The 24,427-nt window shown below is 47.4% G+C and overlaps 2 protein-coding genes across 2 annotated transcripts; one reads left to right on the forward strand and one right to left on the reverse strand.

The window, feature by feature from the left end:
* Positions 1-3,193: 3,193 nt before the first annotated feature.
* Positions 3,194-18,762, forward strand: BCKDHA (branched chain keto acid dehydrogenase E1 subunit alpha). Its single transcript, XM_056845739.1, has 9 exons — positions 3,194-3,277; positions 7,533-7,748; positions 7,896-7,982; positions 10,896-11,004; positions 12,576-12,737; positions 15,270-15,476; positions 16,158-16,299; positions 16,453-16,624; positions 18,575-18,762. The coding sequence occupies exons 1-9, from the start codon at positions 3,194-3,196 to the stop codon at positions 18,743-18,745; spliced, it is 1,350 nt and encodes a 449-aa protein (XP_056701717.1). The 3' UTR covers positions 18,746-18,762.
* Positions 18,763-22,486: 3,724 nt separating this feature from the next.
* Positions 22,487-23,736, reverse strand: B3GNT8 (UDP-GlcNAc:betaGal beta-1,3-N-acetylglucosaminyltransferase 8). Its single transcript, XM_056847356.1, has one exon. It carries the CDS (start codon positions 23,734-23,736, stop codon positions 22,510-22,512), a length of 1,227 nt encoding a protein of 408 aa, XP_056703334.1. The 3' UTR covers positions 22,487-22,509.
* Positions 23,737-24,427: the final 691 nt, after the last annotated feature.

Consider the following 24,427-nt stretch of genomic DNA (forward strand, 5'->3'; position numbering starts at 1 on the left):
CATTTTGATTGGAATAAATAATGTAAATGTTAGTAACATTTCAAACTTTGTTTTTCAGCCACTCTGTTCACAGAAAAATGCTGAGGAAAAAAACCAGACTACTAACAGATCTAATAAAATATAAGTGATAAAATACTGTTATGAACTCCTTTCATAGATTCCCATCACATATTTTTGAAAGATTCTAGTGTGGCTTTATACAAGTTTAGACTACCATATCAGTTGCATTTCAAGTAGGTTATCTATATGAGCAAAAAATTAGATGTCCTTGCAATACCCATTCATAAGTGCTATAACTAAGGCCAAGATCATTTGTTCACAGCAAGAAGAAAATGCATTTCAGACAATACACAAGTATTATAAAACAGCAATCTGATAAGTAGAAACATCCTGACATCTCTGAGAAGCTGACAAGCATCCCATTTTATGTAAGGTCTACCCCTACTTGCCACAAAGGTTAGGTTCGACCTGACATGGGAGGAGGAGAGAGGGAAAAGCAGAGAGGAGAATCAAAGCAGTAAGTATAACAAGAATGGCCTTGGCGGCACTGAGGGCTGTACTAGTCATGTTTTCCTAAAATGAACTGCATGCCAGCTAAATATGATGGAACGTAATGGGAACTACTGGTTTGCATAAGGAAAGAAAAGCCAGGCCACACAGGTATTCAGAGCACCTGGCAACAGCTGACTGCCATAATCATGTTCCTTTATTTCTTAAAAATATCTTTGTCCAGTGAGGTGTATGGGTTAGAGCAGGGGTGTCGAACTCAATTGTTACGAGGGCCAGATATGACATAAATGTCACTGGGTCGGGCCGGGCTATGCCTTGCCAGCCCAGATCGAGAGTGGGGGTGGGGGGTGGCTGCCTCAGCTGGCTCGCGGGCCGGATAAGAGCTCTTAAGGGGATGGAGGCAGACCCCGGGGCCTTATGTTTGACACCCCTGGGTTAGAGTGTTGCATGAAAGGCGGGGAAGACCTGGGTTCAAAATGTCTACTGAGCTCAGTGGGATCTTGAGCTTTAGTCACTTTGTTTCTTTACCACCCTGATACAAGGGCAGGATGAAAAGGGTTAGATAGGTAAACATCCTGCCCCATACCTGAAACTCAAAGTGGCTTACAATAAAGAATACATTAATATACATAGTATACACAATCATAAAGACTATCTATATTAGTATAAAACATTTACAACCTAACTACTTAATGATGGCACCCTATTCTCTCCAATAGTGGACCCAAAGCAGCTTATGATGTTCTCCTCTCCTCCACTGTGTCCTAACAACCCTGTGAGGCAGATTAGGCTGAGAGTAGGCAAGTGGCACAAGGTCACCCAGTGAGCTTCCATGGCAGAGTGGGGATTTGAACCCGAGTCTCCCAGATCCTAGGATGACACCATGCAGGCTCTCCTCAAGGACAGATGCCCCTTTGGAAGGGATGTAAAAAAACAAACACAACAACCCTGCATTGTAAAACATAGGAAGGTTGAAAAGTTTCCTGGATGGCCAGTGATGGATTCAGAATCTTGGGGGAAAGCATATTTAAAACTGCCTTTCACATATAACACACCTGCAATGGAAGCGTGCACCAGAATCTAAATTTTAGAGGCAAGTGAGAATTTGGCCTCTCAGGAACTATCTGTAATTGAACTTTATCATTTTGCATTAAATTTTGATTCCCGTGAGCTCTTTTAAGAGCCTAATTTGGGTTGAAAAGCAGCAATAAATAGATAAATAACACATTGAGGCTTTTAACTGATCAGCAACTGTCAACCCCTGGGAAAACCTGGTCCCTGGAATGGCCATTCTGGAATAATAGGGACTGGAACCCGGGCCTGCACTGTAGCTGTGGTATTTGGCAAGAGGGCACTCTGGGGAATGGGAAAGCAGATGATACCCTTGGCCCAACAATCCCCTCCACCACCGGGTGCTCTCTTCTGAAAAAAGCCCAAGATTAAATCTGGTGGCTGACAGAAGAAGAAGAGTTGGTTTTTATATGCCGATTTTCTCCACCACTTAAGGCAGAATCAAACAGGCTTACAATCACCTTCCCTTCCCCACAGCTGACACCCTGTGAGGCAGGTGAGGCTGAAAGAGCTCTAAGAGAGCTGTAACATGCCCAAGGGCACCCAGCTGGCTTCCTGTATAGGAGTGGGGAAACAAATCCAGTTCACCAGATTAGCCTCCGCCGCACATGTGGAGGAGAGTGGAATCAAACCTGGTTCTCCAGATCAGACTCCACCGCTCCAAACCACTGCTCTTAACCACTACACCTTTCTGGCTCCGCTAGAATCTGGGGGCTTTGGGTTAAAATTCTGCCTCTGCCATGAAGCCTGATGGGTGACCTGGAGCAGTCATTCTCAGCTTAGCGTACCTCACAGGGTTGTTGCAGCGAAGACAAAAATGGGGATGGGAGAACCATGTGCCTTGCTCTGAGCTCCCTGGAGGAAAAACCAGCGAAAAATGCCCTAGATGGATCTATAGATCATGGGTGCCAACTTGGAGCATCACTAGGATTGCCCACCTCCAGGTACGAGCTGGAGATCTCCTGCTATTACAACTGATCTCCAGCCGATAGAGATCAGCTCCCCTGGAGAAAATGGGCGCTTTGCCAGTTGGACTCTATGGCATTGAAGTCCCTCCCCTCCAAAAACCCCGCCCTCCTCAGGCTCCACCCCAAAAACCTCCCACTGGTGGCGAAGAGGGACCTGGTAACTCTAAGCATCACTGGCCAGGCCATGAAACACAACCACGGGAAGGCCGGCAGGGCAGGCCTAGGCTCAAATCCCGCTCCTTTTTGCCAGGAAGCCCGCTGGGAGGTTTTCGGCCGCACGCTCACTCTCTTTTGGACTAGCCTACCTCACAAGGTTGTCGTGAGGGTGTAAAGGAAAGAGGGAATGCTGCTCTAACGGGATAAAAGCGTGGTAGACGTGCAGACTCGGACCTTGGCCAGAGGGGTTTTTGCATTCCTGCCAGGAAGCAGCCTGCAGACGGGAAAGCCATACAGGGAGGGAGGGAGGGGGGGGCATAAGAAAGAGAAAGCGTCTGGGAAGGGGGCGCGCGCACGGGTGGCTGGAGGAACCCCCGAGGCAACGCCGCCCGCCCCGGCGGAGAGGCGCGGCCCGCCCGCCCGCCTGCCTGCCGCCTGCCTGCCCGCCCGCCTGCCCGCCTACCTACCTGCCCGGGCGGCCGCGCAAGATGGCGACGCGAGCCGGCCTGCTGCGCCTGCTGCGCCTGGGCCGCCCCCTGCTGCCCGCCCCCCGCTGGGGGCTCCACGCAGGGGTGAGTCGCCCACGGAGGCGGGCGGGGCGGGGCGGGGGGGGCAGAACTGCCGCAGAGGAGGGTCCTCGGGAGGGCTGCAGCGCCGGGAGGCGGGGGAGGCCTCCGTAGTGCGCGACGGGGGGCGTCGGTTGAGAGAGGGGGCCGTTCGCGGGAGCCCGAGAGTGGGTGCCCCAGTCAGGGGGGGGGGGACCAGTGGTTAGAGCAAGAGGGAAGCTGTGAGTGAAAGGCAGGAGTCCCGGGTTCCAGTCCTTTATTGTTATTTTAAGGATGTGTTGGTCCTTCTCTTCCTTCAGTGAGCTTGGGGTGGAATTTTTTGGGCGCCCCGTGTTTATACTGTATTGCATGTTTTATTGTGTTTTATAGTTTTATTGTATCTGATGCCATGTTGTTAGCCGCCCTGAGCCTGGCTCAGGAGATTGAGCGCGGGCTGGAAGTATAAATAAACACACAAATCAATCGTGTGTGCCCCCATGTTATCCGCCAACAACCTTGTGAAGTAGGCTAGGCGGGGGCGGGGGCGGGGGAGGCAGGCCCCAGATCGCGGAGTCAAATTTGTGACTCAGCACAGATTTAACTTTCTTCTCCATCCTACTGCTAGGGTTGCCAACTCCAGGTTGGGAAATACCTGGAGATTTGGGGGTGGCATCTGAAGAGGGTGGAGTATGGGGAGGGACTTCAATGGGGTATAATGCCATAGAGTCCAAAGCAGCCATTTTCTCCAGGGGAACTGATTTCTATCACACGGAGATCAGTTGTAATCACAGGAGATCTCCAGCCACCACCTGGAGGCTGGCAACCTTACCTATCACCTTTGTACCAGACTCCCCAGCTCTGGCAGGTGGGGGGGGGGAATAGAATAGGGAGGAGGCAAGGAGCCAGGAAAATGGGTCTCTCTTTTGGGAGGGGAGCAGAGATCAAGGATTAACGCTTCTGCAGAGGGGGCCAGGATAGTCTGTAGGGCTGCCCACATCCCCTATCCCATGGACTCAGTGCAGCTCACAGCATTTCACTGTATGCCAATTAATATCCCAAATAGGTTTCAATTGTTGCACCCTCCCACTCCATTACTGTTTACAATTAAGGCTGTTCTTGCTTTAGAGCAAGTCAGATCCTTGTAAATATGTGGCTTATGCATGTACTAAAAGACATTAGCATGTGTAAGGTTTGTGTGTGTGTGTGGGGGGGGGGTCATGCAGCATTTGGGGGAAAGAAATTCAATTACTTCATGTGCAGAAACTCTAGGAGGGAGCTGGGAATTCAAGTAGGGGGTGATTTCCTACAATCCGATTGGCCCTTTGCAGGGGGCGTGGGAGTGTGTGTGTGTGTGTTCCTTTCACGTACTGCTTTCTGTTTACACCCCCCACCCCCCTGTTTACTGGGGTTAGATGGCTGAAGAAACCCAAGAGTCCATTTTTCATTTTTCTTCTTGGAATGACATCAAGAAGGACATTCTTCCCATTCATTAAAACTTTCCTTCCTCGATCTGGAAATTGTCTGCTGTTCTTTGAATAGCTCCTCCAAGCAACCTCTAAAATGGATTTTTATCAAATTAAAAGAAAACAACTGTCAAGTTAAGCTTCAGACTGGTAGACAAATCAGATGGGTTGTTTAAACAGAGAGAGAACAGTCATTTTCCAAAGAGTGTCCAAGATGGTGAACAGCAGTAAAATTAAAAATATTAATAGTCTATACTGCCAGATTCCATCACCCTGTCACACTACAGTGTGACCACGATACTTTTCCTGAAAGCATCTCAGTAATTTACAACAGTCCTGTAAGGTCTCCCAGTATTATCCCAGGCTGTAGTGGGATTTGAATGAGGAACCTCTGCTTCACACCCCATGCTTCCTCAATTCTGTAACTTAAATGAAAGTTAAGCTACAGTTGGATTAACCCATTATACAAAACTCAGACTCGCTGCAGCACAAAGATGTTAAGCTAACTAGCCTGTAATTTCCTGGGTCCCCTTTAGAACCTTTTTTATAAATGGGAGTTACATTGGCCATTCGCCAGTCCTCTGGTACAGAGGCTGATCGAAGGGACATATTACATATCTTTATTAGAAGTTCAGCAATTTCCCATTTGAGTTCTTGAAGAACTCTAGGATGAATACCGTCTGGTCCCTGTGACTTGTTAGTTTGCAGTTTGTCTAGACCAGGGGTCGGCAAACTCATTAGTCAAAAGAGCCAAATATCAACAATACAACGATTGAGATTTCTTTTGAGAGCCAAATTTCTTAAACTAAATAGGTAGGTACACTGTTTATTAACTTAATAAACTTTAATTAAAGTCTTAAATCTTAATTAAACTATAGGTACACAGAATAAAACTTGATATCATACTTAATAGTGATCTTATTTATTGATAAAAATTAAATTGTAAGTCCCTGCCATTTCCCCCTCCCTGTCCGGAGTCCTCATCTGGAGGCCTGGTCTACCGCCATAAAAGCCTATTGGTAGACCTGGCCTCCAGCTGAGTCCCATTGGGCGGCCAGGTCTACCCATTGGCTTTCTTGGCAGTAGACCTGGTCTCCGGAGGCCCATAGAAGCCAATTGGTAGACCTGGCCTCTGAAGGGGGACTTTTTCCCCTCCTCAGAGTCCAGGTCTACCGCCAAGAAAGCCAGTGGGTAGACATGGCCTCCCAATGGGACTCAGCCGGAGGCCAGGTCTACCAAAGGAAGCCCGCCCCGCCCAACAGCTGATAGGCGGGGGGGGGAGCCAGGAACCGCCGAGCCGCCCGCCCAGCAATCGCACGGCTAGAGGGGAGGGGAGGCTTTAGCGTCCCAACCATTAAGGGCAAGGAAAAGGGGGACCCGGCCATTCTCGGCAGGGGGTGGGGAGAGACAGCGCCGGCTCGAGCGGGCGCAAGACCAGGGGCTCAGAACCAAGTTCGGAGAGCCGCACTCAACGGGCCAAAGAGCCGCATGCGGCTCTGGAGCCGCAGTTTTGAGACCCCTGGTCTAGACTTTCTAGGACTTCCTGCCTTGTTACCACTATTTGCCTCAGTTCCTCATTTTCCCCTCTCCAAAATCTCTGTCCGGGACGTTACCCCATGGGTCAGGAATGTCCTGGTACTTGCTCAGGGAACCTTTACCTTTTACCTTTAAGTGTGAAGAAGTAAGGAAGGCTAGGCCAGCTTGGCAACGGCCCCTCGGGTTTTATTTAAGAGCTGGTAGGGAATAAGCTTTGTACCCCTCTACCACTATCGAAGTTGTAGACCATGTCTCCTGTAGGAGGACTATATCAAATTGCTTGATATATTCTAGGAATTCATAGTCCTTCACCTTATTTCTCCACCCTGCTATATTCCAAGACAGTAATTTAAGAATTGTAGAAGCAGACTTCTTGCTGAGTCAATCAGCTATGCAGATATGTTCTAGAGATTTATTAGCATCATAGTGGACACAACCATTTGCTAGGCCCTTGCACACTTTACCTAGGGCTGTCAGTTTGAGCAGAGCCTCTTGCATCTCTGCCTCACAGGGTTGTTGTGAGGGAAAACAGAGGAGAAGAGAATGAGGTAAGCTGCTTTGGATTCCCATCAGAAAGAGTGTGTGTGTAAAGTGCCATAAAGTCGCAGCCGAGTTTTCAGGCAAGAAACTAACAGAGGCAGTTTGCCATTGCCTTCCTCTGCATAGCGATTTTGGTATTCCTTGGAGGTCTCCCACCCAAGTACTAACCAGCACTGACCCTACTTAGCTTCTGAGATCTTGGTTATTCCAGGAATACCTTTATTATTATTAGTTTTGTTTGTGTTAATAATCACTTTATTCCCTTTATTCTTGTTGTTATTCTTGTTATTCTTATTATTATTATTATTATTATTGCAAGTGACAAAAAATCATTTTATATACTGAAAATGAACCTGCTAGGTATTCTGTGTGCTACTGCAGGACAGCTCATCTCTTGGGTGCCAGCCCCCCAGTCTTGGCTACTGTCTACTTCTTTAACCACTGCAGGCCAAATTTTGTGCCTCAACATGTTTAACAAGGAAGCCGCCTATTGAAATCAGACTATTATGTATCTTTGAAATGTTATTATATGTAGATGTGCTAATGACTCCATCTGTCAGGCTTGGCTGATCTATGATTACAGCAAATAAAGACCCCCAGCTGTAAGTGAATTCTAGTGTTATGCCCCCCATTTGGAACGGGATGGAAAGACTTTTTGTGGCAGCCGTTGTGGGGGAAATCTGAAGTCTGAGAAACCTGCAAGCTTGGTTCGTTGTCCCATATGTGTGGTGCCACATTCATAGCTTATTGTCTCCCCCACACACACACACACACACCAGGGATCCTTTCAACAGCAGGAAGAGTTCACCTCGCTGGAAGAGAAGCCTCAGTTCCCAGGTGCCTCGGCTGAGTTTGTGGACAGGCTCGAGTTCATCCAACCCAACGTCATCTCAGGGATCCCCATCTACCGGGTTATGGACCGACAGGGGCAGATCATCAATCCCAGTGAGGACCCCCAGGTGAGACAGTTCGGGACTCGCAGTTCTGTAGAACATCTGGGAATACTCCTGGCAATCAGAGCCTGGGAATAGCTATTTCCTGCTCCATTTGAGTATTTTTCATGCAACCCTCTTTCCCGTTCTGCTCCATCCCATCCCTTGTTGCAGCTGCCTAAAGAGCAAGTGCTGAAGTTCTACAGGAGTATGACGCTTCTCAATACAATGGACCGGATCCTGTACGAGTCCCAGAGGCAGGTAAGGCCACCAGGCAACCCCTGTTTCGAGCAGGCCTGTTGTGGGTCAGGCCTCTTCTACCATACTTCAAAAAGTAAGGTGCGAACGGTTCCTTAGGACAGCCAAATGAAGTTTCTCTGCTCCATTCTGGAGAGTTTAAATGTATAACAGAGTTTGAGAAGAAGCAGACCACAGTCAGCTGGGCTCTGAGAAGGATGAGGAAAGAGAGATGCTGGATTTATGATTGTTGCTGTTTGGGGAGGGTCTGTTTTTCCTGTGGCTGACTGCTGGCCCCACCCTCTGCTGGGCGAGCCTTAAACTGTGTAAGGCTCCTCCTTGCTAGAGGTGCGAGCCTTTGACATGAGCCGAAGGGCAAGAGCTCAAGGGTTTAAGGGAGCCCGGTAAGAAGCTGAGAAGTTTGTACATCCTATATGTGTTAAGCTTTTTGCTTCTGCAAACAGGAAGTCTTGTGAAGCAGTTTGTCAGGGGAGTTATCAGAGAAGTGCAAGAAAAACTGAACCACTTCTGCAATGTATCACAATGGAGAGGAGTGACAAGTGGAGTGCCTCAGTGATCTGTCCTGGTAACTGTGTTGTTGAACATTTTTATAAATGATTTGGATGAAGGAAGAGAGGGGCTGCTTATTAAATTTGCAGATCATACTAAATTGGGAGTGGTAGCAAATATGGTAGAAGACAGAGTCAGGATACAGGATGATCTTCACTGGCTGGAAAACTGGTCTAAAACAAAATGAATTTCCATGGAGATAAATGTAAAGTTTTGCATCTAGGTAGGAAAAATCAAATGCAGAATTATAGGATGGGGGAGACTTGTCTTGGCAGTAGTATGTGCGAAAAGGGATCTTAGTAGACCATACACTGAACATGAGTCAGCAGTGTGATGCGGTAGCTAAAAAGGCAAATGCGATTTTGGGCTGTATCAAAAGAAGTACAGTGTCCAGGTCTGATGAAGTGATGGCATTGCTTTACTCTGCTCTCTTTAGACCTCACCTAGAGTATTGTCTTCAGTTTTGGGCACCACAATTCTAGAAGGATATAGACAAGCTGAAACGTGTCCAGAGGAGGGCAACAAAGATAGTGAGGGGTCTGGAGATTTGTAGCATAGCAATGCAATATTATATTTACTGATCTATGACTGTGTTAGCCGAAATGCTCCTTTATATGGGGAAATTAGCTGAGCAATCGGTAACTATGTATTTTTATAGCGATCTCGCACTCAACTATACCAGAATCCGTTTAATGAGACGTTTGAATAAAGACAGAGACTAGGAGTTCCAAATTAAACAGTGTTTATGTATTCAAGCATTCAAATGGTGCAGTACAGACATACAAGAGGCTAAGAAATATCAGACAGTAGCACAGAGACGTTTGCCAACGTGGCAGGAGAGCGTTGACCCAATATTTACCTTATCTAGATGAGGTGTTGTCCAACTCACGTAGACTAATAACAGATTGAAAAGGAAGACCAAGATGGGGGGGGGGTTCCCGTAGACTTGACCAGCAAGGCGGGAGGGAGCGTGGTAAGGCTCGCGACACCAACAGAGTAACGGCAAAGATGCCAGTAAAGACCTAAGGTGACTAGAATGGGCCAGGGGTATCCCAGTTATACTATTTTCTGGGGGCGGGAAGAGGGGTTTGACCCCTCCCAGGTTCCCAGGTGACAAAAGGTGGCAGAAGGATTAAGCTGTGTCTACCGGGGCAGGGTAGTGAGAATTTGGAAATCTTTTCTAATGCCAATGGCTTTCGCAACCCGAGATGGTCAGGAATCTCTCCGCTGATCTGATTTACATTCAGGAACAATAGGTGCGATCTGTGCAAATGTCCTGGGGTCTCTGCAGCTGGACAGGAGAGATGACTCATCTGGATATCAGGATTACTGCTAACGACCCATTGAGCAACGGAGGAAGTTGGGAGGGGGAGCAGCTCGCATTGAGTACGTGGCTGTCAGCTCTCTGCGAAATGGCTGCTGCTAGAACAGAGGTTTTACAGGAACATGGCTCCTCTCAGGCTCACAAGAGACGGCCCTTTGCATCTGGTTCCTAATGGCTGGTTGCCTGGGCTGGCGAGAGCGGCTGTGTCAGTTTCAAATGAGCCACGCCGCGACTGCCCAGTAGCGTTTGAGGCAGGGGCGCGGCTGGAAAGCAGTCAGTGCGTTTGCATACCGGGTTGCCAGGTCCAGTCCTGGAGATTTAGGCAGGCCCGTATGCTATCAACTGCAATAAATTATATTACTAGACCAAGTCCTATGAGGAAAGGTTGGAGGAGCTTGGTATGTTTAGCCTGGAGAGGAGCAGGCTGAGAGTCATATGATAATCATTTTCAAGTACTTGAAGGGCTGTAATATGGTGTGGTTTTCTGTTGCCCCAGAAGGTCGGACCAGAACCAACAGGTTGAAATTGAATCAAAAGAGTTTTCAGCTAAACATTAGGAAGAACTTTCTGACAGAGCGGTTCCTCAGTGGAAAAGGCTTCCTTGGGAGGTGGTGGGCTCTCCTTTTTTGGAGTTTTTTAAGCAGGCGTTAGATGGCCATCTGACAGCAATGCTGATTCAGTGAATTCAGGAAGATCATGAGAGGGAGGGCAGGAAGGGATGAGTCAGTGTTCGGCTCTCATGGTCCTTTCTTACATGCCCAGGGTAATTCTGATCGCCACTTTGGAGTCTGGAAGCAAATTTTCCTCCAGGCCAGATCCTGGAGGTTTTTTGCCTTCCTCTGGGCATGGAGTAGGTGTCACTGGAGTTGTGTGTGTGGTGTGTGGGGGGGGAGGCAGTTGTGAATTTCCTGCATTGTGCAGGAGGTTGGACTAGATGACCCTGGAGGTCCCTTCCAATTCTATGATTCTATGTTCTGGTGGGTGTAACGCAGTGCTGGAGCCCTCAGCCATCTGTGACAGTCAGTTCCATCTTCTGTCGATAGGGCCGGATCTCCTTCTACATGACCAACTATGGGGAAGAAGGCACGCACATTGGCAGTGCAGCTGCCCTCGATGACACTGACCTGGTGTTCGGCCAGTATCGGGAAGCAGGTAACGGACAGGTCCAGATGAATGTAGTGTTTCCAATCAGCTCTGCAGTTGTTTTTCACAAGCTGAAAAAGCCTAGAACCTAGGCCATGGAACTGGGAGGAAGGGTTTAAAATCCTTCAGTGCTCCCCACACCATTTTCTTTGGTTTCAGTTCCTCCAGCTACTCTCTTCCCTTGGGGGGGGGGAGCATACAAACATCTGTATGTTTTCCCTTATGGAGAAAACCATAGCTATGGGGTGTGTCTCTCTAGAGCAGTGGTTCCCAACCTTTTTTTGACCAGGGACCACTAGGACTTTTTTGTTCAGTGCAGGGACCCCAAGGTTCAAAATAAAAATTCCGAGAATTTGAAAATAAACTTTAATCATAACTCTTAGTTAAACATTAAACTTAGAATAATATTTGAATATCTATTTTTATAATAGAGAACTTTTAATTGAAAATATTAATTTATTATGGGTTTATAACTTTGTTTTGCGGACCTTAATTTAGTTCTCGCGGACCCCTGGGGGTCCATGGACCCCCGGTTGGGAACCAGTGCTCTAGAGGCTAAAATGACCAAACAGTGGCTGTTGTACATTAGTCACATTACGAGAAGACAAGAGTCACTGGTTAATGTGATGATATGCTAGGAGGCAGCAGGAAAAGAGGAAGACCCAACATGAGATGGATGGACTCCGTAAAGGAAGCCATGGTCTTCAGTTTGCAAGACCTGAGCAAGGCGGTTAATGCTAGGACGTTTCGGAGGCCATTCATTCATAGGGTTGCCATAAGTCAGAAGCACTTAACACACACATATAAACACATGGGGTGTGTGGTTTACATCTGGAAATGAGGGGAAAACACACATTCCAACATAACTCCTGTTTGAATCTCCTGCAGTTTTTAAAAAGTAGAGTTAAAGTTACATATGTCCCCACTGATTTGTCTGGTTGAGACCTCAGTAAAAAATCTTATCCTCCTAGGCCTAGCTCTGGCAAAGCAAACCACTCCACCACTAGGGGGCAGCACATGATAGCCGTGCTCTGGCATGAATGTTCACCTTTTCCCACTATGCTGGGCTGTGTGACCAGATGGCCTTAAATTTACTTCTCCCGTCTACCCACTGGAGGACCCGGATCTCTGCCAATTACTACACCCCAAATGACTTATTATAGACAATGATACAGGCCATGGTACTAGCCAGGAGGCATACCAGAAACCCAAATCCCTTTAATAAAAAGCAGGGGTGGGGCTTGTGAGTTGCCAACATTGCCATTGTTATTCTAGGATATTTAAGAAAAACAAGCACAGCAAAACCCTTACAATCTTAAGATCCTTGGTTATTTTGCAATGTAAGCTTTGCATTTGATCCAAATGTCATGTCTGTCTTATCCCGGGCTTGCCTATGCAAGAACTATTTTCGGAAATAACCTTATTCCTGAACTCTAGAAAAGGGGTGTCAAACTCATTTATTACAAAGGCTGGATCCGGGGCTGTATGTTTGACACTCCTGCTCTAGAACATTCTCAGCGTGAAATACCCATCACAGCTCTCTCCTAACAAATCCTGCACCTCCTTTCCCTCTTCTCCAGGCGTCCTGATGCACAGGGGGTACCCTCTAGACCTGTTCATGGCACAGTGCTACGGGAACGCCAGTGACCCTGGGAAAGGCCGACAGATGCCTGTGCATTACGGCTGCAAAGATCTGCACTTTGTTACCATCTCATCCCCGCTGGCTACACAGATCCCACAAGGTGAGATCCAGCGTCTCCTTCTGGGGAGGGATGCAGCTGGCCCTGGCCTGCACGCCAGGTACCGTTTTAGGTTGGGGATGCACAATGTCTGCTCGGGTTTCGGACAAGAGAGATTGGCTGCTAGTCTGTCTTCCCGCAGGCTTGGGAGCCTGTCTGCGCTCAGCAAAGCTTTGTTTCTCTTGTTCACTAAAGAGCTAGCTGGACATACAAATAAGTCTACAAAAGTTACTAGCCCTTAAACATTTTTAGACGCTCAAATCTCCATACCAATGCAAGTCTTTTATAACCTAGCCTGGGAAGCCACAAACAAACCCCTTTTTTCATTCCGTTTACAAAAACTTCTCTACCTCCTCACCTGGAGACAGTTACTTGCCACAATTGAGTGACTGTTTACAACCCTGTAGGAAGTACAAAGCATATTAAATCAGGGGTCCCCAACCTTTTTAAGCCTGTGGCCACAAAATGACTGCTCTAAAATGGCTGCTGCAGGAGGTGGAGCCAGCGTCAAAATGGCTGCCACAGCTTTCCTTCAGTCACACCATGAAGATCCTTGTGGTGGCAGCTGCTGCCAAAGCAGCGTTTTTAACAATCTGCACACAGTCAAATCTCCAGTGGCCCATCAGAAGCCTTGCTGTGAAAAGTCCACCTGGCCCTGCCCACTTTCAAAAAGCACTTGCCCGTCACTATGAAAGGTGTTCGCAAGTACCATGGTGCCACAGACACCATATTAGGGACCCCTGCTTTAAATCATATTACATTGTGTAGCCTTTTGTATGGCACAGGATACGTCACCAGGCAGAAATGAAGAGGTGAGGTGTTCTCTGACATCAGAACATTTGCACATACCCAGTGCAGCTTACATTGCTACAGTGGCCACTTAGGTTATCTGCTTCGTTATCTGGTGTACTTTGGGACCCAACTCCGTCTACTGGGCTACTGAATATATCACAAGCGTACCCGTGACTGGACAGAGAAGCCTCAAAATATCTTTTCTAGCATTCTAGCATTCAAATGATAAATTTATGGAGGTTTGTGGTGGCACTGCCAGTGATGCAGCTGTGTTTCTGTGCTGCAGAAAACCCCCTCAAAGAAGCATCCTGTGAAGTCTTAAAAACGGACAAATAAATTGCTAGATTCAAGTCCAGTAGCACCTTAGAGACCAACAGGATTTTCAAGGTATGAGCTTTTGAGAGTCAAGGGAGCTTTGACTCTCGAAAGCTCATACCCCAAAAATCTTGTCCGTACTACTGGCCTTGGATCTAAGGTACTCTACTGCAGACCAGCACAGCTATCCTCTGAAACGAAAAAATTAATTGGTTAGTGCTGAAGGTGTTGCTGGACTTTTCTTTTGTTTTTGGTGTAAGATTGTTCTCAGGCTATTAGTGTCTGTAAAAAAACTCAGCAGAAAAAAACCCACTGTGTTCCTAATGTTGAGGGGAACGGGATAATGTCACTTGGCATATATCCCAAGTTAAGTTGTCTGCCCGCAGACTGAAATGCAATTTTTAGGTAAGCTCTTGATCTCAACCCAAAACTCTTTTATTTCCCCCCCCCGACGTTGTTCCCCCATCTATTAGTCTTATCCTAATTTCACCCACATTCCCAAATCTAGTCACCCATGTCTCTCCTATGCAAGCCTACAGTCCCAAATCTAGTCAAATATGTGTCTCCTGTACAGAAGAGCAGAAGAGCACCCCATCTGCTGTCTCTCCCTCTCATTCTCCAGCCAAGATCCCACCCCTCCCTGAGCTACAATCACATGCACAGCAGCAAATATCCCCAGGGGAGGATTACTCAGGCAGGTGTGCCTTCTAGGTCACCTTCACATGTACAGGGCTACATTTCTCACAAGAAGGTCACATGCAGTGAAGTCATGTTAATAGCCCCCAAACATTTCAAGGGGCACACTTTGCAACAGAGACACCTAGCAACAGGTCAGGCGATGAGGGAGAGGCGCACTCCAGTAAGGAAAAGCTGATTCTGGTGATAAAGTACTGGTTCTAGGTAGCCCAGGACCACCCCCTCCCAAAAAAGGCAGATACTGCTCTCACAAGGTTTGGGCCCAAACTAAACTCACGTATCCCAAGATGGCTACCAGAGCCCCACCTCTCAAGGAACCTTTGACTCTCAAAAGCTTACACCCTGAAAATCTTGTCAGAAAATCTAGCTATTCTACCTCAGATCAACAAGATTACCCTCTGAAGCCCCTCAAGGAAATCAACAGAATTTAAAGGGGCACCACTGTAGCATAGAGACACGTGTTGACAGAGCTGCAGAACAGCCACAGAATGTGCCCATCAGCTTCTGCCATGGAGACCCCGAGGGCAGCCCTTTGGGTGAGCTGATATGGACTCCTGGCTCACTGGATCTGAAACGCTGGTCTTCTTTGACCGACCCTTTTTTCAATAAAGAATTTGCTGAAATGACACACCTGTGAGTGTGAATGGAGCCTCAGTGATTTGCCGAGCTGCACAGCCCCATTCCCATCCCTGCTTTCATTCCCTCTGCCTTCCCTCCCCCCTGCCTCGGTAGCTGTTGGTTCCGCTTATGCCATCAAGAGGGAGAACACCAACCGGATTGTGATCTGCTACTTCGGGGAAGGTGCTGCCAGCGAGGGCGATGCCCACGCCGGCTTCAACTTCGCCGCCACCCTCGAGTGCCCCATCATCTTCTTCTGCCGCAACAACGGCTACGCCATCTCCACCCCGACATCTGAGCAGTACCGGGGCGACGGGATTGGTAAGAGGGGGAACGGGTGGGCTATGGGATGACTAAGCAAAGGGGGTGCAAGTTTCTAAGGAGCTTAAACTGGGCTGTGGGGGGCCAGCTTGGATGTGGCAGGAATGCCCGCTTGAACACACAGTTGCTTTACTAATTGGGCAAGAAATTGAAAGATGTTGGGACAGACATGGGAATGCATTGTGTTTCATTCAAGTTTACGGACCTGGAGGTCTCAAGTGAACTGGGGTGCATTCCTCAACCTGGGGAGAGCTAGATTCAAGTCCAGAAGCACCTTAGAGACCACCAAGATTTTCAAGTATAGGTTTTCAAGAGTCAAAGCTCTTTTCATTGGATCTCTGACGAAGCTTTCACTCTTGGAAGCTCACACCCCGAAAATCTTGTTAGTCTCTAAGGTGCTTCTGGACTCGAATGTAGCTCTTCTACAACAGAGCAACACAGCTCTCTGCTGAAACGATCAATCGGGGGAATTTGCTATAGTCAAATGTGACTGTGCACCTTACCTTTTGTTACGACACTAGCAGGTGAAACTCCTGTACTGTCTATCCCTCTTCTAGCAGCTCATCTATTTCAAGCAGCTAGGAAGACAGTGGGAGGCGGAAGGGTGCTGTGTATTTGAGGCAGAGAAGGCACTGCAGAATGCATATCGCAAGTTAGCCCAACAATCCTTTCCCTCCCCAGCTGCACGGGGTCCGGGTTACGGCATCCACTCGATCCGGGTGGATGGCAATGATGTTTTTGCAGTGTACAATGCTACCAAGGAAGCCCGGCGTCGTGCAGTTGCCGAGAACCAGCCATTTCTCATTGAGGCCATGACCTACAGGTAGGTTTGGAGGCAGACACCTGGCTGTAGCAATTTCTGGTAGGCAGCGGCCTAGAGTGGAGTGGACGGGGCTGAGGAGTTTAGGTGATGGCCTAGGGTGGAAGGGGCGGGGCTAAGAAGTTTTCCTGATGGATTGGCTGCTCCTCCTCTCAGGATTGGACACCACAGCACGAGTGATGACAGCTCTGCCTACCGTTCGGTGGACGAGGTCAACTACTGGGACAAACAGGATCACCCAATCTCTCGGCTCCGTCACTATATGGTGGGCCAAGGCTGGTGGGACGAGGATCAGGAGAAAAACTGGCGCAAGAAATCCCGCAAGAGGGTGAGTGACTTGGAGGGTGCACATCCCTCCCTCGCTCTGAATCTACTTGGCTCACATAGACACAGCAGGAGAGAAAGATCTGTATTCTCACAGCGTCGGTCCAAATTGAGTTAATTGTCCTGGCTTTCTCCACAGGGAGTTCAGTTTCAGGAAAAGAGCCTGTACAGTTTTCTCATCCAGTGAAAAGACTGGTTCACACAGGCGGTGTTGTAAGGTGGTAAAATTAGGTGGACTGTACCAATGATGGGATCGTGGAGAATGACATTTTGGAGGGCTTTCCTATGTTAAAGAGCAACCTTTTGCCCTGCTTTGCTAGATTTCTCTCTGCAAGGAAGTTGTTTGCTAGATTTCTCTTTGCAAGGAATCCCGCACCATCAGTCTGAAACAATAGTCCATTCTACCCCCTCTTTTGGCAGCATGTGCAAACCAGGCCTCACTTTGGTTAACATAAGAACATAAGAAAGGCCCTGCTGGATCAGACCAAGGCCCATCAAGTCCAGCAGTCTGTTCACACAGTGGCCAACTAGGTGCCTCCAGGAAGCCACAAACAAGACGACTGCAGCAGCACCATCCTGCCTGTGTTCCACCGCACCCAAAATAATAGGCAGGCTCCTCTGATACTAGAGAGAATAGGTATGCAGCATGACTAGTATCCATTCTAACTAATAGCCATGAATACCCCTTTCCTCCATGAATATGTCCACTCCCCTCTTAACGCCCTCCAAGCTGGCAGCCATCACCACTTCCTGGGGCAGGGAGTTCAACAGTTTTACTATGCGTTGTGTGAAAAAATACTTCCTTTTATCTGTTTTAGCGAAAGACTCCTGCATTGTTTATGTTATTTATTTATTACATTTATAGCTCACCCTCATTCCCAGCCAGGCTGGGCTCAGAGCAGGTAACATCAGCTAAAACCACAATATCCTAATACAATATAAACAGAGATAAAATAACAAGATGGCATTCTTAGAATAGGAGGATAATATATAATAATATATATATAATTATAATTCTCATAATAGGAGCCATTGAAGACCCGGTCGGGCAGTGTAATCCCCCACAAAGTCAAAAAATTGGGGAGGGGGGAGGATGGGGAGGCCTTGTTCTCACAAAGAGTCAGGGATTGAGGAGTTATGTTCCCCTTTTTGCTCAGATATATTTTTGCAAAGGCTTGCTGGGGACCTCCTGATAGGAAATGTTCAAGTATCCTTGCAAGGTTAATTCAGGTGGGTAGCCATGTTGGTCTGAAGTAGAAGAGCAAGATTCAAGTCCAGGAGCACCTTAGAGACCAACAAGATTTCCAGGGTGTAAGCTTTCAACAGTCAAAACTCCCTTTGTCAGAAACAAGGTGCTACTGGATTCAAATCTTGCAAGATTAAGAATTCTGTGAATAAAGGTGAATGCTGTAAAGATCTTTTAAGGACTCAGGAAGGCTCACCTGTTCTGTTTGCACATGCTTTACCAACAGCAGTTCATTCCCCCACCTCCTTTCCCCATGGGGGAATATCCTGGGAGGATATTCCAGAGTTACCCTCCACTTCCTTTTCAGATGAGAGAGCAATGTTCTGTGCAGGGAAGGGCAAATTTTTCTGCCTTAGGGCAACGCCTGCAACTCCAGCTGTCCTCGAAACCGTTTAACAGTTTCTCAGGAGTATCTGCCCCTTACAGTCTGACATGTTGGTGCTCCAACCAAATGGTGAAGCAGCTTTAGGGTCAGATGAAAAGCACCTGCAGACCAGACGGGAGATACACATCATAGTTTGCCTACTTTTGTTCTATGTGGGGGACAGAAGTGTTGCAGGCAAGATGGGTTTGTACTCTGTTGTCCTTCACACAATCTGACAATCCTCTGTTTAAAGTCCAACGCAGGCTTGCCAGACTGGAGCCTCCATTTGGGTGAGCGGGGACACCATCTCTGGCTCCCCTTTTCATTCTGTCACTTTTCTCTAGGTGATGGAAGCCTTTGAGGAGGCTGAGCGCAAATTGAAGCCCCAGCCCCAGCTCCTGTTCTCAGACGTTTACTGCGAAACGCCTTGGCATATCCAGAAGCAGCAGGAATCCCTGGAGCATCACCTCAAGCAATACGGCGAACATTATCCCCTGGGACAGTTTGAGAAGTGAATCCCCCCTTATCCCCCACCCCCACTTGCCCTCACCAGCAACTGGGGCCCAGGAGAGGAGTCTGGGTCAAAAACTGATTCTTGAGCCGAAAACAGCGACCCCATCACATTTGGGCAGCCTTGTCCTTGTGGTGAGAGTGCGGGGGGGAGCTGTTCAGCCCTGCCTGGGATCTGTGCAGGGGGATACAGACCTGGGATTGGGGGTGACTCTGGGGGCTCCAAGCCTGCCTCTGCTAGTGACCTCTAATGGCTATTTTACCTTCAGTTTTACAGCATAAGCTGCAAACAGTGGTAACTCATCAAGGGGTGCCACAAAGCCACCGTCACAACCCACCCTGAGGTATAATACACTTTCCCACCAGGATCTGGACCGCCTAATGCTATTCTCGTTTTCTTGGTGGTGGTTAAATACAGCACAGCAAGCCACGTGTGCTCAATGGGACTTCCCAAACTCTTGTGTCTTTTTAAGAATTCAAGAAGTCCTGTTGTGCATGCATAGCTTTTGGGGAGAGGGGGTAGGCTGGGGTGGCTGCCACCCACCCCCCAATCCACCCTTGCACTACTGGGCTGTGCTTGCATGCAACTTACATAAAGCACAATAAGGCTCCCAGCTCTCTCTTTCTGTGGAACCGCAGTGCCTTATCTCTGCTGGTTTTCTTAATGCAGCCCCCCCCAAACCTGACACAACCCGGCTGCCTTCCTTGAGGCTGTCATTCTGAAATGCACAAAATGGTGGGTGGCGTCTCAGCTTCTTTCTATGGATGAGCTCGTGTCTGGAAAGGAAACACTTCTACTAGAAAGATCTCCAATCTCATCTTTGGTGTCCCTGGAATCAAGTACCGCTTGGGGTGATTTGGGCATTCATGAGATTTCCCGCCTGGCTGGCACTGTGAAGATACTGCTGTGGATCAGGGGCAAACTACAACCTGTGCCTTTCCAGGAGAACCCCATACATATCCCTTAACAGTATCATCTAGAGGATATGATCTCATTTGGAAAAGTGGATATCACCCTGAAATTTGTCTTGGTCAGTTGATCAACACACTATAAGGGGACAAGTTTTTTTTTTTTTAAAGTATTTTCCATAGGATTTGGGACCTTTTAGAAGTTGGGAGGGCTTTAGTGATGAATTACTAAAGAGACGGGTGTCTTGATTGGGCTTTCATTGAAAACCCAAATGTGTATGTTTTCGGCATCTCTTTTTGAGTGATTGGGGTGGGGTGGCAGAGTTTTGTTGGTCTGTTATAGCTCAATTGGGGACATTACTGCTGAATGAAATAGTTACATTTGGGACTGTGGGGAGTCACAGGTGAATGCAGGTAGTCTAGGACAACAGCAAGGGAGGTTGGGAAACAAATAAAATGTTTATGGGGAGATCGCTTCCGGCCTTCATGTCTTCTGTCTCTTGAGATCATTGCTGTTCCGAGAAAGGACGGAGGTTGTAAGGGAAAAGTGACTTGCAAACTCTTTCCTTTTGCACAATTCGGGGTTTAAGAAACTAATCCTGAAACACAGCCCTGCAGACTTCTGGTTGAAACAGCTGATGATTTATTGAGGGGCCAAGTCGCCTGTTTCATCTCATTGTGAGCCTGGGGGTGGATAGGGCAGGCATATCCCATAATCACACACTGCAAACGCAGCACTTCTGGGGCAAAAACCACTATCCTGGGCGGGTGGGGTGTCTTGGTCTGGTTTTGTTTCGACCATTTTCACAGTCCTACATGCTACCAAATTGGGTTGAAATTGTAAGCAGTGCTTGGTGGAGTTTCTCTAACAAGGGCTGCCTTTATGCTTTGCTCATGCATTGCAAGCAGAGATGTGTCACCTGACAACACTTGGAAAATCCCTTTGCCCCATTTTTGCATTCTGCCCCGCAACCCAAGTCTGTCCACTCCATTCTGTTCATCAGCTGTCCTTCCATTTTTAGTTTTTGACGCAAAGGTGAGCTGCTTTCCCATTTAAACCTAACACTGAAAAGTGGCACTTCTCTTTGCACATATTGGAAACACCACTATGATTTGGGACACATCAGCATTTTCCTTCATTAATTTTCATTGTGAGGTTTGCCTGAAAGTGCATCAGGCATGCCCTGTGATCTGTGTGATCAGTGTTCAGAACCAGCTTGATTTCAGTAATATGTAGCTCCCTAAAGCAGCACTGAGCTGTTTCAAAGACCACCCCAACATAACCATAAATAACTACAATAACAAATCAATCAGTACAGCATCTAAAATGTGTTTTAACATGTAACATCACTTCATGGGCATGGCAGGAAACAGTTTTCCCTGCCCTTTAAATAGGTCACATGAAAACATTGGAACCTTCTTCGAGTTTTTGTGCTGGGAAAGGACTTAACAGTCATGGAAATGGCACAATGTTTTTCTTTTATTTTACAATGTCTCCTTAAGCCTTAGCTAAACCCTAGGAGATTTATGGAGGAAACAAATGCAAGGTTGTTAACGATTCAACAACCTTGTGTTTACCTGGCTGAGGGCGTGTCAGCCCTACAAGGGAAAGCCACAAACAGAGGGAGTCGGTTTCAAGTAACACTGATCTCTTCGTCAGGAAGAATGCAGCTATTCACCAGGTGAAGAAAGAGTGGGTGGGTCTAATTTTTTCTTGCCCTTTGTCTGCTTAGGTGAAACTCCCCCCACCTCCCTTTTACCTTTCTTTTAAAGGAAATGAAAGCACCAACTGTGTGTTGATACTTAATAAAGGCCAGGAATTACAGTGGCCATCCTAGCACCTGGGGCTAGGATCAGAGTCTATAAGCCTATCCTTATAAGGGAGGCAGAAAGGTCCACATGTCTCGGTGTTCTGGAATTTTTGAAAGCATTCCTGACTGGCCAGGCCAGGTCTCAAGTGTAACCTTCTGTAACCATGATTTTCACAAAAAATGTTTAAGAGGCACCTGAAATGTATCTGATGGGACCGAAAGCAAGCATCAAATTGGAGTCTGAGTTTGATTAAGAGTCAACGCAGGTAACCCTTCTCTCTAGCCTGGGCAAGCCAAGTAAGTAACCACTGTTTAAATTTGAGGCAACAGGTAAAATCACCATATTCCTGACTAATCCCATCTACTTCAACGTGCGTTTAGAGTTTCTCTTTCCCCAAAAGCATGGCTAGTTTGTTTTCTCCCTTGCAATAAATTAAGTTACACAGGTGAAGGAAAGAGAAGGAACTGTCTTAGACTGAGGCAAAATGTCTCCAATCTAATTTCAGTGCTGGTATCCCTTTGAGCCCTCAGGCAGAGCATCTTTCCCAGTCTTGTGACCCAAGGTCCGCTTCAACTGCAGTTGTCAGGGACTGGACTGAAGTGAGAAATGGGCCCCTTTCCATCAACCCCCAATGGGGGTTGTACCTGGCATTCTGGAGGGTCGCCCATCGCTTGCCCACTATAGGGAACCTTTCCCCCTCTCCACCTTGCTATCTCCCCTGTACCACTTGACAGGTTGGTGTTGCCGTGAACATAAAAGGCTCAGACCCTGGTTCGTCTTCTCCAAGGGTCTGTTTCCAAGAGCTGCTGGCAGATGCATCTGGAAGCAAGAGAGTTGGCAGCCCTTGCCTTTCCTCAGGAGCTGGGGTTCAGAAGGACCCTGCCTCCATGCATGGAATTTGCAAGGAGGCAATGCTCTCCCTTGCAGGAGGCGCCAGCATCCAACCTTAAAGGATGTTCCACTCCTGCATCTGCAGGCTGCATCTGCAGGCTGTCCCAACAAGGACCTTTAACCTCAATGGAAAGAGGCTGGATTGTTTCTGGGTCTCTCAACATGTGAGGCTGGGGTCCCTGATTTGTTTCCAGAGATGGAGGGACTGATGTGGGCTACGCTGGTGTACCAAGAGTAATTCTCTGTGTACGCAGGGGTTATCGCGATCCTTCTCTGCAATATCAAATGTCCGGAAGCCAGTATGTGTTTCAGGGCGGATGCCCAGAGCTTGGAAACACAGTCCTGTGTAAACATCATCTATTGGGTAGAAGGGTATGTATTGAGAGATGACGTGGAGCCACTGGGTCAGCATGCCAGAGAAGATGTAGCCCCCACCGCCCGCGTAAGCCGGGTAGGGCCCCATGTAGTATGACTCGGGCACGTAGTACTTGCTGTTGCGGACCCGGAATGGCGAAGCATTGGCCATTACTTGGCCCATGTAAATCGGCTTGCGGTCATCTAAAGAGCTCAGATAGTCCACGACCTTGGGCGTGTTGATGAAAACGTCATCATCCCCTTTGAGAATAAAATGGACATCCCGGCAATGCTCCAGCGTCCAGTTGAGGAAGAGGAAGTCCTTCAGTGTTAAGTTGAAGAAGGTGTCTTCAAAGTCCCACATTAAGATGTCCCCAAAGGTTTGGCTCTCGTACTCCACCATGCCTTGCAGGTTGGGCCCATACTGGCCCCCAGCTGATCCCAGCAAGAAGACAGTGCGCACCGGTAACCCGTGATGCTCACCCTCCTGTCCCCAGGTGTCCCGCACAGCCTGGCGGGCAGCAAAGTTCCCTGGCAGAGATTTGATAGCCAGAAGCAGAAAAGTGCGGTTCTTGCTGTGGGTGCACTTACCCGGCTGGTTAATCAAGAGTCGAAAGTTCCGGCATTCATCGTACAGGATAAAGTTCCTATAAAGCTGTGAGTAGGTTCCAAAGTCGTTGATCCTGCTTACCCTTTCTCCATCTCTGGGCCCTTCACATTCATGCTTAGAAGCATTTCTCCACCCCGCATCCAGCGCTTGGAAGATCTGGTGCTGCTTCTCATTCCAGTAGGCTTTGGATTTCGGGATACTCTGGCGCAGCTGCTGTAGGGATGCATTGAAGCGAAGTGGGGCTACTGCCACAGCATCTTCAACTGTGGTCTGGGCAGGCGTGAAAGCACTGGTTTGCCAGTTGGCCTCATGAGGGGTCGGGAATTGCTCGTCCTGTTCAGCGGACCACTCGATATAGGCCTTGAGGGCAACCAGCGTAAGGAAAGCGGTGGCTACCGTTAGGCACCGTGAGCCTTTCATCTTCTTCCTGGAACACAGCAGAGGCAAAAAATTAGGACTGAGAGCGATTGAAAATAAAAGGGCAAGTTTTGTCATCTTAACCCTTAATGTTCATACAAATGTATATCATCTCAGTAATGTTAAGCAATTTATATCCTAGAGTGGTGTAGTGGTTAAGAGCGGTGGACTCTCATCTGGTGCACTGGGTTGGTTTCCCCACTCCTTCAAACTTCTTTATATATATATATATATATATATATATATATATATATATATATATATATATATATATATATATATATATATATATATATATATATTTCAATAATTGCTATACATCTCATTTGACAATACATCCTATATACCAATCTTTGAATCGATAAAAAATTAAAGAATTATTAGGTGTATGTTTTCAATATTAAATATAATTAATTATAATTGACTTCCCCACCGACTTCCTCCCTCCCTACAAATATCTGGTGTCTCCTTTGTATTAATATTTTCTAATCCTTAAAGTCATTATTTTAATGTTATACTTTCCCCTTATTTAGTACTTTTCAATAAGCAATAATAATATAATATTAATAATAAAGAGAAAAGAAAAAAAGAAAATCATTTAAAAAATGAAAACAGAGACATAACAAAACTCATTAACATAATTTTCTCCAGTCACTCATCTCTGTCATAAAAAATGGATTAGACCTTAAAAAAA

This window comes from Euleptes europaea, chromosome 3 (genome assembly GCF_029931775.1).
Source record: "Euleptes europaea isolate rEulEur1 chromosome 3, rEulEur1.hap1, whole genome shotgun sequence".
NCBI lineage: Eukaryota > Metazoa > Chordata > Lepidosauria > Squamata > Sphaerodactylidae > Euleptes > Euleptes europaea.